This window comes from Gouania willdenowi, chromosome 15, assembly GCF_900634775.1.
Source record: "Gouania willdenowi chromosome 15, fGouWil2.1, whole genome shotgun sequence".
NCBI classification, from domain to species: domain Eukaryota; kingdom Metazoa; phylum Chordata; class Actinopteri; order Blenniiformes; family Gobiesocidae; genus Gouania; species Gouania willdenowi.
In genome coordinates this window covers 10,879,756-10,898,940 of record NC_041058.1, presented here as the reverse complement: position 1 = coordinate 10,898,940, position 19,185 = coordinate 10,879,756, and the positions used below count along the sequence as shown (strand labels likewise).

General features: G+C 36.1%; 1 protein-coding gene across 1 annotated transcript; it reads right to left on the bottom strand.

Moving 5' to 3' along the window:
• Nucleotides 1–1,144: 1,144 nt before the first annotated feature.
• On the bottom strand, nt 1,145–18,304 carry LOC114477278 (erythroid differentiation-related factor 1-like). The gene is made up of 25 exons (XM_028469529.1): nt 17,905–18,304; nt 16,595–16,803; nt 15,356–15,422; nt 15,151–15,276; nt 14,914–15,038; nt 14,686–14,833; nt 13,552–13,653; nt 13,334–13,455; nt 12,698–12,809; nt 12,388–12,535; nt 12,164–12,275; nt 10,792–10,903; nt 10,245–10,520; nt 10,065–10,136; nt 9,833–9,980; nt 9,014–9,205; nt 8,372–8,572; nt 7,317–7,535; nt 6,382–6,608; nt 6,139–6,297; nt 4,145–4,294; nt 3,190–3,343; nt 2,976–3,091; nt 2,715–2,887; nt 1,145–1,723 (listed from the first exon to the last, which is right to left on the bottom strand). Exons 1-25 carry the CDS (start codon nt 18,007–18,009, stop codon nt 1,558–1,560), a joined length of 3,741 nt encoding a protein of 1,246 aa, XP_028325330.1. The 5' UTR covers nt 18,010–18,304; the 3' UTR covers nt 1,145–1,557.
• Between the last annotated feature and the right edge of the window lie 881 nt (nt 18,305–19,185).

Genomic DNA, 19,185 nt, shown 5'->3' with positions numbered 1-19,185 from the left:
GTGTTAAAACGATTTGTTTAAAAAAAAAATGTTTTTTAAAACTGAAGAAAATGTTTCATAATCCGCTGATTAATTAGGATGCTGGGAATACAGCTCAGTTAACTCAGTTCATCCCATCACAAGCATCTGAAGAACTCCTACATATTAAGAGTTACAACCAGAACTGCAACAATCCTGCTTAAACTTAACGTGGAGAGTCTAATTGTCATTTAATTTGCTATTAAAGACCATGGATTAAAAATGGCCGCTACACGAGTTGCAAAACATGTAAAAACCTATGGGTGGGCTTTAGATCAGGTTTTTGTGAATGACTAAGAAAATGGATGACTCACTAAACAGAAGAATGACATGGTGTAAAATTTAAAAATCTTTATTTGAAATCTCACAGCAGACCATAGTGTTATAAACTCACATTTTTGTACAGAAACTGTATATTCTGGTTGCATTAAATGTTGCCAAACTAACTGTTTAGGAAAGCACGTAATACATTTGAGCTTGTTTTCTGCCTCCGTAACAAATCACAACAAGTTTCTTCATCACAGTATTCCTGATACTTCTCTTTGGAGGCCTGTCGCTGCCAGACTAATAAGAAAAAAAATAGAAAAATAATAATAATAGATGTGTTCTAAGCGTAACGATAGAAGGTATTTTGTACTTTACATTCAAGCATTAGTTAATGTCAAATAGTCTATGGGGCAGATAATAAAGTTGTGCATGCTAAAATAAACACCAACTTTTTCTAACATTTAGCAACAAACCACGTTTAAAAAATATGTGAATTTTTTAATGTTACTTTTGACCAGATTCACAGCAATATTTGTGAAATTTGTGATATTTTTTCCCCCATAAAATACAATGTCAACATTAAATCTAAATGTCACGGGTGAAACTAAATATTTAGCTAAATGCGAAATGTTAAATCTAAATGTCACGGGTGAAACTAAATATTTAGCTAATAAGCAAATTCACCTCAAGTACCAAAATAAAAGCTCATTTAGATTTAACATTTTGATTTAGATTTATTAATTAAAATTTAGATTTAACATTGACGTTATATTTTTTATGAGAAGAGTAAATTTCACAAATATTGCTGTAAATCTGGTCAAAAGTAACATAAAAAAATTTTAAAAATATATTTGTTGTTTTAATGTTTTAATGTTTTTTAAACATGGTTTGTCGCTAAATGTTGCAAAAATTTGCTGTTTATTTTAGCATGTACAACTTTACAATTGGCGCCCCATAATAGTCTCATACGTTCATGAAATTGAATCTTAAATGTAAAGCATTTCTTTTTCAAAAAGTCAATACTTTTACTTTGTATTTCTATACTGTAAACAATTCAATTCTCAAAATCAGCGAGAACAATATTTGTGCTTTTTTTCTTTTTACAGGATTTATTTTACTAATTTGGACTTGACACACTGTACACACACAAACAATTACAATCTTAAATAATATCCCTAATGTACAACTCGTAACCAATGGCAACTGCCACTAGTGAAGTGGTGAAGTGGTGAGAAGTTTCGTCACCTGAGGTTGTGTCTGTGTCCGTTTCCTTCATGTTTCCTTTGTGACCGTCTTCTGCCCTTCTTTCCGCGTCGCCATCTGCTGCAGGAGCTCCATGTAGAGTTGGACCCGACTCAGCAGATCCGCGTTTTTGTCAGCGCGGAGCAGCTTCGAGTACACGCTCTTATAGGTTTTTAACAACTCTTCGTCCTTTTTGCTGCAACGAAACAAGACAAATTGCTCAGTTAAAGGCAGGGTTGGGGTCAACTACATTTTCCAGTTCCAATTATGTTTTCAATTACCCATGTTCAAATACGATTACAGTGACCGTCATTTTTTTTTTTCCAGTTACAAGTTAATTACAATTATTTTTCATCCTCAGAAAGTCAATTGTAATTACGTTCTCATTAGAATAGAATCATTTTATTGTCATTGCACAAGTTCAATGAAATTGCACAACATTCAACTACAAAGATTCACATCAAACAGACACAATCATCATGAAAGCAACATAAGCTATGGTAAAAGTCTGTCAGAATAAAAAGTAAATAATAAAATCATTTAAAAAGAGACAGTATTTAATTTTCCATATATTAGTAGTGATGCTGGGGTGTGCTATTATTTAGAGATTACTAATTACAATTAATCACAATTACTGAGTCCAAAATAAATAACCTCATAAAAGTGAACCTTACTCTTGTGTTAGCTTCCTGTTAGCATCTCTTATGCTAACGGCCCCTAAATCAGCTGTAAAATACACTAAAAACTAATATCTATCATCTAATTTCTTTACCTATCTATTAGTTACCATATTAGGCTTCCTGATCAATGAAAATATAGATTGTTAATATTTTTGGTGTGGGCATCAGTGTACCCCTGAATTTAAATGTGAAAATATGGGAAATCTTGATATAAGACATATTTTAATAATTATTAACCACATATGTGTAGAACTGTACATAGAACTGTAAGTTGTTTCCCCAGTTTTGCTTTAAATAATAATTGTCAATTTTTTATAGAATTTTTGTGGCAATTACAATTAGAAAGTGACTTATCTAAACTCAATTACAATTACGACAGCAACAGATTTTTAAAATTACAATTATGCCATAATTGTAATTAATTATCAATTACATTATAACTGAGCCCAACCCTGGTTAAAGGTGCTTGGTTAAATTTTGAAGGATTATGGATTAATGAGGGCTGACCTTGGTTTCCGTTTGATTGTCGTCATCACTTTGATCACCTGCAGCAGTAAGAAGGAGAAACTTGGCTCAAAAACGCTGATTAACTTCATCACCTCCTGAAGGTTGAACCCAGATGTGATGCCACTGGACACATCTGGAGACTCGCTGGATTCAACTTTGTCTCCTTTAGTCGACTACAGAGTGAAAAATGGAAGCAAAAATGGCGTTTTGGTTGAGTGTGAACAGAAATATTTGCTAGAAAACGTTGATAATTTACTGTACCTCTGTTTGCACCTCCAGCAGCTCTTTATAAATCAACTGGAAAGCAAATAGAGTTTCTGACATGATCTCTAGTGCGCCGGTCAGGCTCTTTAGTTTGGCTGTGCTACTCGTTTGACCTGTAGAAAATAAAACACAACATTAAAGAAGAATAAAGCAATCGTGCCTCTCTCACACACATCATAAATGAAATGGATGTGTGAATGCCTGCCTGTACCTTCCATAGTGAACTCAGCAAAGGCCACCCTCTCCAGCAGCGTGCGCAGCAGCTCACAGGGAGCGTCTTTGAGGCTGAGGAATAAATCCACGGCTTTGCTGTAATGGAGCTCGGCCAGGCTGCGATGCTGCTTTCTCAAGTGTTCGCCTCCCACCTGCCAGCAGCGCACATATTAAACCATCTCTACTGTTCCATTCTACAGTGTGTGTGTGTGTGTGTGACTCATAATTATCAACTTTGTGTCAGGAAACAGTTTGACAAAGAAAAAACTGAAATGAACTTAAACCTGTGGAAGTTTGTAGTAATTATTTGATTAATAAAGTGAAAATTAAATGTTACGTTTTCATTCATTCATACAAGGTTATTCAGGAAAAAATATCTCCTGACACGTTTCCACTGTCAACTGCCAGTCTTCCTCAAAGGTAATATGCTCTAATGTGTCCCTACGAGACCATTGGGAGACAAGGGGCGTGGCCAGCCTGGAAAAACACTCAGGTTGGCCACGCCCAGAAAAAACTCGTAGGGACACATGAAAGCCATCAAAAAATGCTTTGATGCTTTCCCTATGAGAATAACTCGAAGGGACACATCAAAGCATATCACCCCTGAGGAAGACTGGCAGTTGACAGTCGAAACATGTCAGGAGATAAAAATTTCCTGAAACACCTTGTGTGAATAAAAAAAACTTTAACGTATATTTTAAAAAAGAGAATTACAAATAGAGGAAAAAATAGATATATTTTTTGTTTGTAACACAGTATAACAAACATGATCAAAAACTAAAATCTTTGGGGTTGCTAGAAATTTGTGATATAAAAATGGGGTCACGATGCAAAAAAGGGTGAGAAACACTGAACTATTGTGTTTATTGTGAAGCAAAATGATTTAGGTATTTTAGACATGCTTCAAAAAACATGAAAAAAAAAACATTGTCCCGTAGACATTGTTCACCCACCTGGTTGCGAAAGCAGCTGTGGTACATGGAGGCCAAGCGGTGGTGGATGGTGGCAGCTCTGTACTGGTAGAGCGGCTGGCGAGCTGACTCAGTCTGCAGGTCGCAGTATTTGAGGGACATCATCATCGCTTTGGTTACCTCTCGCTCAATCTAGAAGAGAATCACAAAACACATGAGAATAACATGATTTTTCCAAGTCTCACTGACACTTTTAAAGCTTCAATGTTTAATCACATTTTCTGGGCTTAATTTAAATCAAAATTAAATTAAATTGGGCTTTTTTGCCTTTATTGGTCATGTATATGTTGTTACACATATATTGAAATTAAATTTCAAAATTAAAATTAATTTAAAAAGTTTTGAAGACCATGGAGAAGGTTTATTTCAGCATCGTAGTCAGTATTAAAGATGTAACTGCACCAACGTATCCCTAATCAACTGAAATATAGGAACAATGTTGTTTTTCTTTCTTGTTTGATTATTGACTTTATTATTATACAACTATGTATACATATATATATGTTGTTTTGTTGATACCGTATACATATTTAAAATGTGGAACTGAAAGATGTAATGTCATATTATATTTGTACTATCTGGTCCCAATAAAAATTTAAATAAAAAAAAAAAAAAGCTTAAATTGTTGGAAAAAGTGTCGCCAACATATGTTCATTTCTGATCCAGATCATTTACAGTCACTGTGATGATCAGGGATATTTTCCTTGGCTTCAAACTGTTGATAATGTCCACTACAGACATGAGTAGGGCTGGGCAATATATCGAGATTCAAGATTTATCGATTTTTTTATTATTTTTTATTATATGAAGTGCTTGTTTTAAAAGTAGCTGTGTTTGCTACTTCTCAGAACAGCATTAAACGCACATTTAGACGGATTTCTTAGTGCGTCCTAACCCAGACCTTCCCCACTCACTCACACATGCTGTCTATTATAGAAGAAAAAGCCAGAAGTGGCACATGTTGTGCAGCTGTTTGTTAATAAATGTGCCTGTGTGGCTTTTTGTATCAGCAAATTTAACCCTGAATCGTCTTTCTGGTCTGACTTTGTAAGACCTTGGTTTAGGGAACACCTACTAACCATTAATTAGTTGCTTATTAGCATTAGTAACATATTCATTAATTTGTCATCATTAAGTACTTAATAATGCCTTATTAAGTACTTAATAATGCCTTATTATACACTTAATGGCAGTCTCGCAGTCTAAACAAGGTTAGGGTTCGGATTAGGGTTAACTTTAACCGTAATCCTAACATGTTGAGATCATAATTCATATACAACAACTTCCTTACTTACTACTAATAAGTAATAATTATGAGGTTATCTAAGGAAAACTCTTAGTTAATGACTTACTGGATGTATAATAAGGCCATGCAGAATAAGGCATTAATAAGTACTTAAAAATGACTAATTAAGAGTCAATATTTTACTATTTTGCGTGCTAAAAAGCAACTAACTATTGGTTAATAGGTGTTCCCTAAACCAGGGGTTCTCATCTGGTTTCACCCTGGGACCCACATTTTGCCACGGTCATTAATTCGCGACCCACTTTTCTTTTTTTTTTAGAATTCTTCAGACCAAATTTAGTTTTTCAAAAACAGCTGTTGAAAACACACATTCAGAATCTTTTTTAAAACACAAATCTATACATTTTTGTGTGCAATATGCATTTCACAGCATGCCTGTCAAAAAAAAAAAAAAAAAAAAAAAAACTTTCTTTCAAAAATACAGCACAAGTCCGACATTAAGTATTTATTCATTTTTGACCAGCTGTCCGCGACCCACCCAGTACTGGTCCGCGACCCACTTTTGGGTCCTGACCCACCAGTTGAGAATCTAAACTAAAGCATTATCTATACTTCATTTGAATTAAAATGATAGAAATAAATATCGTAAATTTTGCTAAAAAATATTGATGCAGGTTTGGAACATATCGCCCAGCCCTAGATATGAGGTGTATTTTAATGTGGAACCCACCTGCTCCTGGGCCTTCCTGGACAGCGGGGCGTAGTCCTGCAGAAGTGTAGCCAGGGTGAAATAAGTAGTGGACAATTCCCAGTTCACACTGTCCCACACTCCTGGGTGGCTGTCTCTGTGACTCAGTACCTTCATAGCCCTTAAGTAATAGTCTATGGCCTGAGGCAAACCAACATCAACCAATCAGCATCAATGAGTCCAGATTCATTGATAACAAATGTACTAAATGAGGTGTGAGGTCACCTTGTTGTAGTACAGAGACTCTTCAGGTGAGAACTCTCCCCTGCCGTGGTCAGCTGACACTGAGCTGTGGGCCTGGGCACAGATTCTCATCAGCCTCCCCGTGTTGCACAGCAGCAGAGCCGTGTTGGTGCTGTCGCCGATGGCTTCAAAGTCCTTCATTCCTTTCTCAAAAAAGGCAAAGCTCTTTTTCCACATGTTCTGCTCGGCCTCGGACACGGACTTTTTCACTGAGGGTTAAGATGTAAAAAAAGGAAGGACAACAATACATATTCATGAGAAACGGCACGGACGCCTTGTTTTAAGTGCATCAAAAATTAAAATAAAAAGTAGATGGTCAATGACGCGACACCTAAATATTCTATCCAACTGCATTTCTTTTAGTTAAAAAGGTTGAAATGTTACTTCTGTAATTTATTCTGTTGTTCAAAGTGTCAAAATATCAATAATTCCAGCAAGTTAATTTTGTCTTCTTTTTTTTTTTAAATGCTGTGATGGTTTCATTTAATCAGACAACTTTTTTCAGGAAATTTACAGGAGATTTACAGTAATTTTAAAGATTTTTTTAAAAACAGCAGTCATGGCTAGACAGTCGCACCACATGATGTTGTCTGAATAAATTAAACCTTAACATATTAAGTTAAAACATCATGTGGTGCGACTGTCTAGCCATGACTGCTGTTTTTAAAAAAATCTTTAAAATTACTCTAAATCTGTTCAAATAGTTTTTCTGCCCAATTTCAGTTTTATTATAGTCCTGTATAAGACTTATATTTATTTCAATCATAATATTCATACAAACCTTGCCCTATAATGATGCCCATTTGATAACATATCATGCGGTGAAATCCTTTATAGGTCATTGATCCAAATACATGGGAGTCAAAAACAGTAACCATCATTGAGCTGCTTTCTGTGCACGTTTATCATCTGTTTACCTTCCATCTCAGTGTGCATGGTGGCTGCCTGGTTCATATAGTACACCCCCAACTCGTTGCGTATGTTTCCCAGTCGTTTGAGGACCTGATCCAGCTGATCCGAAGAGTAGTCCTTCAAAACCTCGGAGACGTGCAGTTCGTGGGCTGCCTCGTAGCACTTACTGCTCACAAACAGCTGGTACTCTGGGTCCATGGCCAGGTCAGTGGCCATGTTAAAAGCTAAGAATTAAAAAAAAAAACAAGAAAAAACACATAGAAAAATAAGAATTTGATTCTGTTGGTAATGATGCTTTAGGCCAGGGTTGGGCAACTCTATCACAGCGGGTGTATCTGATCTAAGGGTCACATGATCAACATTCATTTAGAATAATGACCAATCTGAGCATTAATAGAGGGGGAAAAGGTTTTGTCTTATTTTTGTGGTTTTGTGTGTTTTTGTTATTTATTGTGTTCTTGTTGTAATTTTGTCATTTTCTGCATTTTTGATGTCTATTTGTGCATTGTTGGGGTCACTTTCTGTATTTTTGTTGTTGTTTTATGTATTTTCCTGTCATTGTGTGTAAATTTGTTAACAGTTTGTGTGTCTTTGGAGCTATTCTGTAATTGTAGTTTTGTTTTGTGTGTTTTTGTATTCATTTTGTTTGCTTAAGTGGTTATTGTATCTGTCTATTTTTTGTCATTTTATGTTTTATGAGTCATTTTGTGTATATTTGGAATTGTTTGTGTGTCTTTGTGTATTTTTGTTGTTATTTTCTGTATTTTCCTGTCATTTTGTGTAATTGTGTAAACAGCTTGTCTTCGGAGCTATTCTGTAATTGTTGTTTTGTTTTTTTTGTAGTTATTTTGTTTAAGTGATTGTTGTGTCTGTCTTCGTTGTACAAGTCATTTAGTTTTTTTTTAATTTTCTTTGTGCATTTTGCTGCTGATTTGTGTGTTTTGGGAGTTATTTTGTGTTTTAAGTTTGCTTTGGGTGCCGTAAAAAAATTCAACTGAGGGCCGCACATGCCTGCTTTATGCCCTTAAGCGTTTATACACGTCTGTGTGCAGGGACTGACCCTGGCAGCTGCTTTCTCTGTGCAGGCTGTGCAGCAGCTCCTGGTCCTCTTTGGTCTGGTAGCTGTACTCCTCCTGGTACGCGGCTCGGTTGTTGGGGTTCTGGGCCAACATCAGCTGGATGTCCCCGCATAAAGAAAGGCATTGGCAGTGAAAGTGCAGCACGTGTGGGTGCAGCAGCCCGCTCACTGAACAGTACGCATCTGGACAAGAAAGCACAAAAAAGCACATTTTGATGATTAGCTATGGACAATTTGTAAATATAGATTGTTTGTTTAACATATATATATCGGTAATGATTAAAGGGGTAAGTTTACACTTCTTCCTACTCCTTTTCGTACATGTAAATTAAGAAGTTTAAGTGTTTGTGTATCAAATCAATGGTTTCTGCCGTTGAAATTAATTACTTTTCATTTCTTGTTTTTTAAACAATTGTTCTTTTATCATTTTACATGTTTGAAATAAAGACATCAATCAAAAGCAAACCAACCAACATTATCCTCAAACCGTATTGCTACTAAGATTTACACTTAATTCTTAGGAAAAGACAAGTAGAAAATATGACACTAGTTCAGATACATATTTAGTTAAAGTGAGCAGCAGATACAGTAGTTATTGGTGGTCCTTTAGCTGAATAAACGTACCGTAGCACTGGAGAGATAACTTGATGTAACGCAGGGCTCGTCCGTACTTCAGCAGATTAGTGGCTGCATCAGACAGGACGTAGTAGGCTTTGGAGGCTTTGAGGAACAACTGCAGCTTTATCCGATGCTGCCAGGAGCCCGGGATCATTCCTGAACGCGTCGAGTGTTTCTGGTCGTCCTGTAACGGCCCCACTGCTCACACACAGGGGGGAAAAAAAAACCATTAAAAAGGACAGGAAAAACAGGCGTTAGTTAGATGACTGTCTGTTATTAGTGAGAAGAGATGGAACATGATGTGGATTCAGTAACACAGAGGTTCTCAACCTTTTTCGGGTCGTGACCCCATTTTGATACAACAAATGTCCGGAGACCGCAGAGACATTTTTTTTTCTCTAGAATTTGTATTTGTAACACACTTTTGTAAACATGATTGAACTGAACCTCTATTTCAGAAAGTTTAAGTATAGAATACTGTTATTTGATATGTATTGTGTGATGTGTGAATTTGAAATAGATTAATAATTTAAAAAACCTAAAAATATCATTTTATGTGGGTTTTTTACCTAAGTTTTTTTTTTTTTTTTTAACCAATTACTAGACATTTCAGGCCACCCCAAGGTTAAAAAAAGCTTCAATTGGATGGTGTTTACATTTAAATCAGTCCAACTGTGAAGGAATAAAAACAGATTTTAAATGTAGGCTTTAGTTTCTGAGTTGTTGAAATTCTGCGTTCCGTGCCATTGAGTTGAGTTGTTTTTTTGTTTCCTCTATTTATTAATCTACTTATTAAAGAACAGGGGGATGAGATGAGTATCTGACCTCTTTCTAGTAGGAGGGAAGTGCCTTTCTCAGTAGCACAGGCTGAGTTTGTACTTCTGTCCTCATATTTGAGTGGGATGGGAGTGTTGGGGTCTGCAGCTGGGAGATCACTCTCTTTCTTGATGCTACTGTCAACAGCCTTTAGCCCCTATACAATGTAGTACACACATAAATTTAATGAGTGGCATAAAAAAAGGTAGATTACGATGTAAAGAAAAAAAAAAAACTTCACCTTTAGCACGTAGCTCAGAACGTGTCTACTTCTCTCCTCTTTATCTTGAGAAACAGGAAAAGCACAGTTTGGCTGCAGGTTGAAAAAAAAAATAAAATAAAATGTTTACCTTGTGGTTAATGAAAATTCACCATTGTCGCTTTCTAACCCAAGCAGAATGTTTAAACAAGTGTTACGTACTCTGATCAAATGAGTTGATTTGTATTTCTCGGGCACAGACAGCTCCCCCACGGAGCGGATCACAGCCACTGCCTTACTGTCGTCCTGAAGGATGGAGCAGTTCGTAAAGGAGCCATTATCGTTGTTGTCTTCTGTCAGATCCTCTTCCTCCTCCCTGTCTTCGTCGCTGTAGCTGTCCTCTGAACCCCCGGCCCTCAGCGACTCCTCTTCGTCGTCGTCGAGAGGCTCATCGAGCTGAAACAGCTCTGACAGCATGTAGTGGGCTGAGGCAATGATCTAAGAGCACAGACATCAGATGGAAAGCCTTAGAAACCAGCAGGAATGCTACAAATCAGCCTAAATATTCATCATAAACTGAAAAAAATTGGCTTTAAAACATTTAATAAGCAAAACGCAATGTATTAATGGACAAATCATTCTGTAATTACTTCTGCATATTGAATGACTTTGTATAATTTATAGATTTTTGTTTATCATAATCCTGTTTCCTTCCTCCAACATTTAATCAAACATAAAACGCCTCGTTAGGATCATTTTATCAAATCACCTGCGGATGTCTCTCTTCATCGAGGAGTTTGACACAGTTTAGGAGGAGGGTCCGGACTGTGCCGTAGTGTTTTCGGCTTTGACGGGCCTTCAACATCAGGTTACCTGCAACCCTGTGCAAAAAAACAAACAAATAAATACATAAATAAAGTACAGCAACCACAGTAAGACAATAAAAACTGAATATAAGTAGTACAGACTACCAAACATTGAAAGTGACTCAAAATAATCCCTTGTCATAAAGTACACCACTGCAAGGCATGCTGGGAAACCTAAAATGACTTAATCAGGTGGGCATATCTTATAAGTGAGTGTTTCACAAACTTTTTTGGCTCAAGTACCCCTTTTTCTTATTCTTGAATCCATGAACCCCCTTTTTCCGACATTTTGATCAGAATACTATAAAAAAACAACTATAGATCATAATGTTGGAATGAATGAGTGATAACACACATTTTAAAGAATCTCATTTTGTAAATAAGTGTAATATATACATTTATTTTCATAGTTTTTATCATTTCTGGTCATCTCCAGCCTGGTGTGGGACAAAGACTGACCTCTGTATTCTCAGATCATTTTTCAATCAAGAGTATTTCTATCATCATTATTATGATTATCATTTTAAACTAAAAATAAATATAAAACCCCACATTTTGAATGCTTCCATTTGTTAATTTTCCACCTTCTCACTCTCTCAAGTACTGCCTGTAGTGTCATCATGTAACTCCAGGGGTACACGTACCCCCATTTGAGAAAAACTGCTATAGAAACACAGTTACTCCCAGATGCTATTGACATTTTGTCCAATGTAAACAAGCGGAATGAAAACATCATGGAAGAATTTAAATTGTATATTTCAATTTTTTTAAAGCTTTAAACTTTAACTTTTGATGGATAAATTGTTTTTGTTCTTCAAAGTAAACCAGAAATTGTCTTTGTACATTCACACCAGACTATTATACATGAGCAAAATAACGTTGCTCTCATTAAACGCAACAATGCTCAATTTTCATAAATATTGGAATACATTAGGAAAATAATTTAATGTAGGACTAAATTCTAAGCTTCATAATTACTTATTTCTTCTGATTGAATTTTTGGGGATTTAGTCATTCATCTCAAACATTAAAAAAACAATATAAGGCCATCATTGCTCACTTAAAAAATAAAAAAAGAGCCTTAGCAATGTTAGAGATGGGGTAGAAGGAAGCTTAACGCTCATCTGGTCCTTCCCCTACTACCAAGCTATTTCAAAAAGAACAAAAGAAATCTGACATTTGCGCAAATAAAGGAGGCCTTGTTGAAAAGGAAGCCAATTTTCAAACCACACAGCCCACTGTCGCTGCTATCCGGAGTGAGTGTGAAGTACTTACTTGTAAAGTAAAACTGCGACAGGGAGAGTAAAAGGGTTCTGACATTTCTCTTCTTCAGCCTCTTCACACAGAGTGGTGAGATCGTAAAGTTTCACGATGTCGCTGCCGCTGGCTGTAAAGAAGCAAAATAAAACACCACCGCCGACAAAGGTCAGGAGCATATGAAGGGGAAGTAATGACTTTACTAATGTCACTCAAATACTTGCTGTTCACTTTGTGTGTACCTTTAAAAAGCCAGTATGTGTGACCTTCTTTGGTGCAGTTGGATTTTAGGAAAGATAAAATGTTTTGAGCGATATCTTTAACCACTCGGGTTGAAAAAGTCGAGTTCTCCAAGTGTGGGATTTCCTCCGTTTTTATCATCTCATATTTCTGCAAATGAAGCGTCAAAATATGTCACTAGTTTATTATGCGTTTCAATTCCATGTAATCTTACTCTGAGACTTGAAGGCAAACAAGCTTTAAACTAATATTAAAAATAATCTATGAAGAAATGTCATCATTTCAGTTGAGTGGTAAATCAAAGTATTTCACCTGAACAATTCCATTAACGTGGAAACACATGACCAGCTCAGGAACGTTGCACATGAGATTGTCGAGCCAGTAGTCGATACCCGTCAAAATGTTGATTGGCTTGTTGTCGTCTCTGAAAATCGCAAACAGGAAGCTCAATACACTCGTTAAACTTCACCAATACCAAGAACTGTTAATATTCATTGCATGCAATTACTTTGAATAGAAGCCTGTCATATGTCTTTTATTTTTTAATTAGCTGCCAGGGGGAGTTAGTGCTGAATAGTTAGATTGATATCGTTTGATTTAAATGAGGACACTGTAAAAGTTTATATCATTTTTTTTTTTAAGGTGAAAGCTGGAGAGAGTGGCAAAGAGTTTATATTGTTTGATTCAAAAGTGGAATACACAGAAAATGTTTCTTTTTCACTTGAAATGCCAGTTTTAAAGTCATTTTTTAAATATGTTTTTAAATCTAATATGTTACAGAAATAAATAAAGTATCAGTGCATCCATAAGTGGTGCCATATGCAATTTTGCACCAACATCCAAAACAAAATTATGTCACCTCCTGCGGTCAGATAAAACAAATTCAAACAATAAAAAAAAACAACATGTCAAACTGATTAAACCAGACAAATGATATTAAAAACCAACCTGAGTCTCAGACTGACAGCAGGATACCGCCCACCTCCAAATATAGGCATGTTGGACCCAACCAGCATGTGAATATCCTCAAATGTCCACATGATGTTTCGCACAAAGTCGTTTCTCAAACCCTATCAAACAAGTCACATTAGTTTGTAGTGTGTATTGTACATGTCAAACATAATACAGTGAAAAGCAAAGGTTTAACAGGTATAATAGTTGTTTACCTGGCTGTTCTCCCCTTCGTTAAACAGCGTTGGAAGGTTTTGCTCTTTGGGTAAAGACGTCACCTGACCGAGAGCAAAGCTGCTGTCCATAGAAACACTTTCCTGCACGAATGACAATAGAAAACTTTCAATTCATAGGCTCACCTCTATTTAGGACATTATTCTTAAAAATCCACTTCCAAAAAAGGGATGATTTCTCTTTAATATACCAAACTGACTGACAGAAACGTCAGAGTTCTTCAAAATCGAAAACATTAGCATATTATCCCACAGCAGTCACCAAACTCAACATCAAAATACACACTTAAAGTGCAATATGTTAAAGGAGAACAGTACAATAATGAAAGTATGTATGGGTGTGAATGTGATGGGTTTGAACTCATTTTTATTGCTTATTTATTGCATTTGGCAAATGTTGGCACTGGAAGGCACTTTTAAATCATGTTGTACCTGTTGTAATGAGAATAAATATATATTATATTCTTAAAAATATTGTAACCGTTTAAATGGTTAATGAGAACATTTGTTACATTATCGTGACTAATACGTTTGACTCAAATATACCAGATGTGTGTTCACTCTATCTGGAATTGCTCAAAATCCTGAATAGTTTCCTAAATTATCAATTTGAAACTGATAATTATATTAAATTATTAATAAATTCTAATAAATACATAAATTATCAGTTTGAGAGTGATATTGAAATTTAGAATTGTAATTAATTAACAAGATTTGAGAATATCTCTTGCTATTTCTGTGAGATGATAAATCTCGAGAAGTTTGTACATCTTCATTTTTTAACACTACATTTTATTTGCTGTTTGGAAATATAGCCTGGGCTTTAACTTGGAACGTCTTCTTTCCCAACACATTCTGATTCCTGATGTTTTATCGGCACTAGAATAACTTTCTAATATAATGCAGGTAGGATCTGCGATTGTAAACAAATAAAAATAAGTTTGAAGAATAATTTCTTATTGCAGTCGTTCGTTTAGTTTGCTTTTTGAAAAGAGTGTAAAAACTCTATAAAAAGATTGGTTAAAAAAAAAAAGACGACATATTTTCTAATATATCCTAATGGAGATAAAAGAGTAAATCTCTTGTCATACAGTAGAATAGGAAGTGGTGATCTACCTGTTTAGAAGGATCAGGTTCTTCCTCATCACATGGTGAACTGGTGAATGCTGTGGGCCACGAGCAGTTAAACTCCTCTGCTCCATTCTCCTCCTCCCCTTCATCCAGACTGTCTGAGACCCGCTCTGCAGCCCCATCTCCATTTATACTGCAAGAAACACAAACATTACAATACAAGTCCATGCATGCTCTTCTGTGAATACATACAAACACATGACAAAACTTCACCTGTAGTAAAGAAACTTTGACAGGATTGCTCTCTGATACCACTGCTCTTTGCTTTTCTTTTTCCTCTGCCATTTCTGATCCATTAGCCTCTGGTAAAAGTCCTTCAACCAGGTCCAATCTCCCGTCTGCAACAATTACATATAGGCAGGAATTAAATCACATCAATGTAAAACGTGTAATTTCTGAGAAAGAACAATGATCCCGGCAATAAATCATCTAAAGCTGATGTTGCTGTACCTGAGACGACCTCATGAAGAGCTCCTGGATGTCCAGGTCATCCAGAAGCAGAGTCCTCCCCACTCGATGGACAGCCATACTGACATGGGACTTGCTGTAGGGAATTTTCAGAAGCTTCTTGATGTTCTGAAGATGATAGAAGAATAATTATTGATCATTAGGTAGGTATAAGGAAGGAAAAAAGAAAAAAAAAAGATCCACAAACCTCTGAATCAGACACCACGTCTACATCGTCCCCGATGCAATCGATGAAGTCATAGGCCATCCCAAAGCTGCAAAGATGGTAGATTATCAACACAGTGTTAATAAAGACATTATTTCATGATTTAAAAGAAACAAGAAAGAAAAGGTAGAGTAAATAAAGTTAATCCCACACGGGACCTTATCTGGATTGAGCAGAGATTGAGAAAAGCCAAAAGTGGCACAATGTCTCACAAAATAAACTGCCATCAATGCCATTATTCATTTCCACACATTCACATTAAACAAAATTGGGGTGATAATAATAACCATCACTAATCCCACTGATTTTTTAAATTATGTTAAGTTTGTATTTAAACAGGCTATGATAAACCTCCCAACATAATGTGCAAACTTATTTTCTATTATAGAAAACAGACATTTATACTTCTTAAAAGTGAAATCTATGTTTTAAATTGATAATAGAGAAAATGACTTTTAACAAAGGGAATGCATTCCACCAGGTAAGTCACCAAGTTTGGATGAACTCAGTCAAATGACGCCTCCGTGACACATATGGAGTAATGGGCCCCATTCATATATTGGTATGTGTCAATGATTCGGTACCACCAACTGTCACAATATTTGACTCACAGATAAATGAGAAAATGACTTTAATGGAAATTGCCAAAAAAAGAGGAGTGGGCCCCGGGGTCCCTAATTGAATAGTATAATCGTAATCTACGTTGAATTACCTCTGAAATGATATATTACATTACTTTGTTCCCATAACTTTGGAAATTAACGGAAAAGGGGGGTGGGCCCCATTTTTTAAAAAAAGGCTCTGAGCGTTTCATCATATTTATTCATAGAATATTTATACCAAACAGCATTCCGATCTTGAAAATTGGGGCCCCTGGGGTCCCCGTGACACGTACGGGGTAATAGGCCCCATTTGTATATTGGTATATGCCAATGATTTGGTACCAGCAACCGTCGGAATATTTGACCCAAATCAAAAATCCAGCTCTGAGCATCGATGCGTACACATCGATAGATTATACCTACATAATTTCAGCCCGATCCGTTCACGAATAACAGAGCAGTAGCAATTTCAACTAGCGTCCACAACAAGAAGAAAAAAGTGAGTGGTGTTTTGAGTCCGGTAGCCGGCCTAAAACTGTTGCACTAAATGAAGTACCCATACAAACAAGTAAACAGAAGATCACAGTCTATATAGCAGCACTAATAATGATAATAATACCTGGAGAAAGGCTTGCTTTTGCTGCTGGAACCTAACACAGTAGTACCAGCCGCTCCCAGCTGGGAGTTTTCTCTGAGCCAGTTAGCAGGCGGCAGCTTCAGGTCTGTCTTCTCCTGCAGGAGGGCGTAGGTGGTTGGAGGTGGAACAGCTGAGTACTTGACAACAGCACTGCTCTTAATCTCGCTGTTTTCTGAGCACGCTGCTGACTCCTGAAAAAAAAAAAGAAAAGGTGTATAAGAAAAACCATGGCTTAACTTTTCTTTGTTGTGATACAAACAACAACAACACTGTTCCACTAAACATTTGAACCAGTACGCAAATACGTAAAGGAAATAGAACTGGGCGATATATCAAGATTCAACATATATTGAGTTTTCTATTTACCTTATCGAAGTGTCTATTCATACAAAAACATTTCAATAGACATCGGGACTATTGATACAGAAACGTGTGTTTTCACCGTGCCAGGATGGCGGAGTGGTCTAAGCGCCTGACTCAACAATTATCCCGTCCACTGCCGTTGATTCGAATCCCGCTTTTGTCATGAATATTTTTTTATTTTAACATATTTAACACGGCAAATTCCCACCTGTGAAAATACATATACGAAAAAAAATTTCATTTTAGGATATTTCCTGGGTTATGGTTGGGGTTAGGGATAGGGTTAGGATTATGGTTAAAAATACATAATAGACAAAAAAAAAAAATCAACATTTTGGGGTATTTCCTGGTTTAGGGTTAGGGCTAATAAAAGGGTTAGACTAAATAAATATGAGCTAAAACAAAACTGACGGTACTTTAAGTCACGTGGTGGGCCTTACCTTATTTTGTTTTAAAATGCTTGTTGTAGGAGTCACTGCTTTCTGTACTTCTCAGAATAGCATAAAAAGCACAGTTTGATGGATTTCTGAGTGCGTTCTAACCCAGACCTTCCTCTTAACAAGCCACACTACAGAACTCACTCACACATGCTGTCCCTTTGAGGAGAAACATACTAAAGTGGCACATACTGTGCAGCTGTTTGTTAGTAACTGTGCCTGTGAGGCATTTAGCATCAGCAAATTTAACCTAGAACTGTTTTTCTGGTGAGACTTTATTGAGTTAAAAAATATTGATTTATTTTGTATATGGCCATTTAGGGGAAAAAATATCGAGATATGAGTTTATGTCCATAGCGTCCAGCCCTATGTCCTACTAACCATTTAAACCAGTAAGCAAATACGTAAATAAGGCTATTTCAATAACATGTCATTGACTAATACACTTTACATGCAGAATATGATGTTTGTATAATTTGAATTCAGACTTACATGTTTGCTGCTGTCCTCTATGGAGGAAGATCCACTGGTTTCATCTCTGCTATTGTTTTCCAGTGAAGTCTCAGGTTCTCTTCGTCCTTCAGCTAAAGTGCTCATACTGGACACTTTCACATCAGAGCACACGGACTGTCTCACAAACTAAACATCCACAGCTCTAATGAGCGCGAAGTAGGATACAATTGGTTGGTTAGCTTAGCCAGCTAGCCGTCTCGAACGATAAATTAAGCAAACTTTATATTTACAAAGTCGTAAAGAAGCCAATGTTTAATTGAATAAGCGCATATATACGTTTACACCCTATTTGTGAGAAACATGTCTAACTTCGTCGGTCGGTCAGCTTCTAGCAGTTTGTTTACACATCACACGTTAGTGTTGAATGCGACGATAGAGCTTCCGGGTTCAGGACTAAAATTGCTTCAAAACCATAGACATTATATACGTAGACGGCGCATCGACTGTGGAGGGACGCGTCCTACAGCGCCGCCATCTTGGAACGGTGCTGTTTGGAGGCAGTGGTGTATGTAATGGATGGCAGGGATATAATGATAATAGTGACAGTAATAATAGTTATGGTAATAATAATAATAATAATAATAATAATAATAATAATAATAATAATAATAATAATAATAATACAATGAGAATACCAGTAACTATAATATATAATATTAATAATAAAAACAATAGAATAATATGATAATATAATGATAATTATAAGAATAGCAATAACAATAATACAGTAGTAGTACAATTATACAATAATAATAATAATAATAACTGTCAAATGCAATGTATAGTGAAAGCTGTTGAGAAATACATTTTTGGTGAGCTTTACAGCTGTGCAAATCGATCACATTTTTTCACTGTAATACTTTTTTTAATTTAAATGCAATGTATAGCCTGAAGCAATGTTGTCTATAAAAACCTGAGCGCATCTGAATGTTTTCTGGGTTCTATTTATGTGTATCTATCTATCTATCTATCTATCTATCTATCTATCTATCTATCTATCTACAAATAAACCCCGTGAAATTTGCTTGAGATTTGAGCAATTAATGACAACTTCATTTGTGTAAATACATCTTTCCTCTATAGATGTAATGCACTGTAGGGGAGATTGCCACCGTTCCAAGATGGCCGCCCTATAGACGTACCGCTCTAATGAGCTGCAGCAGACGATGCGGCGTCTACCTATATAATGTCTACGTTCAAAAACCTCATATGTGTATTTGTTTGAAAGGGAAATTGGCAATGATTGTTTTTTTAATTTTA

Excerpts from the sequence above, each read along its gene's own strand:
- LOC114477278 (XM_028469529.1), bottom strand. The coding sequence starts at position 18,009 with ATGAGCACTTTAGCTGAAGGACGAAGAGAACCTGAGACTTCACTGGAA. Across the intron at positions 12,276-12,387 it reads CACATACTGGCTTTTTAAAG|CCAGCGGCAGCGACATCGTG; the intron begins GTACACACAAAG and ends GCTTCTTTACAG. Across the intron at positions 3,344-4,144 it reads ACAGCTGCTTTCGCAACCAG|GTGGGAGGCGAACACTTGAG; the intron begins GTGGGTGAACAA and ends CGCTGCTGGCAG.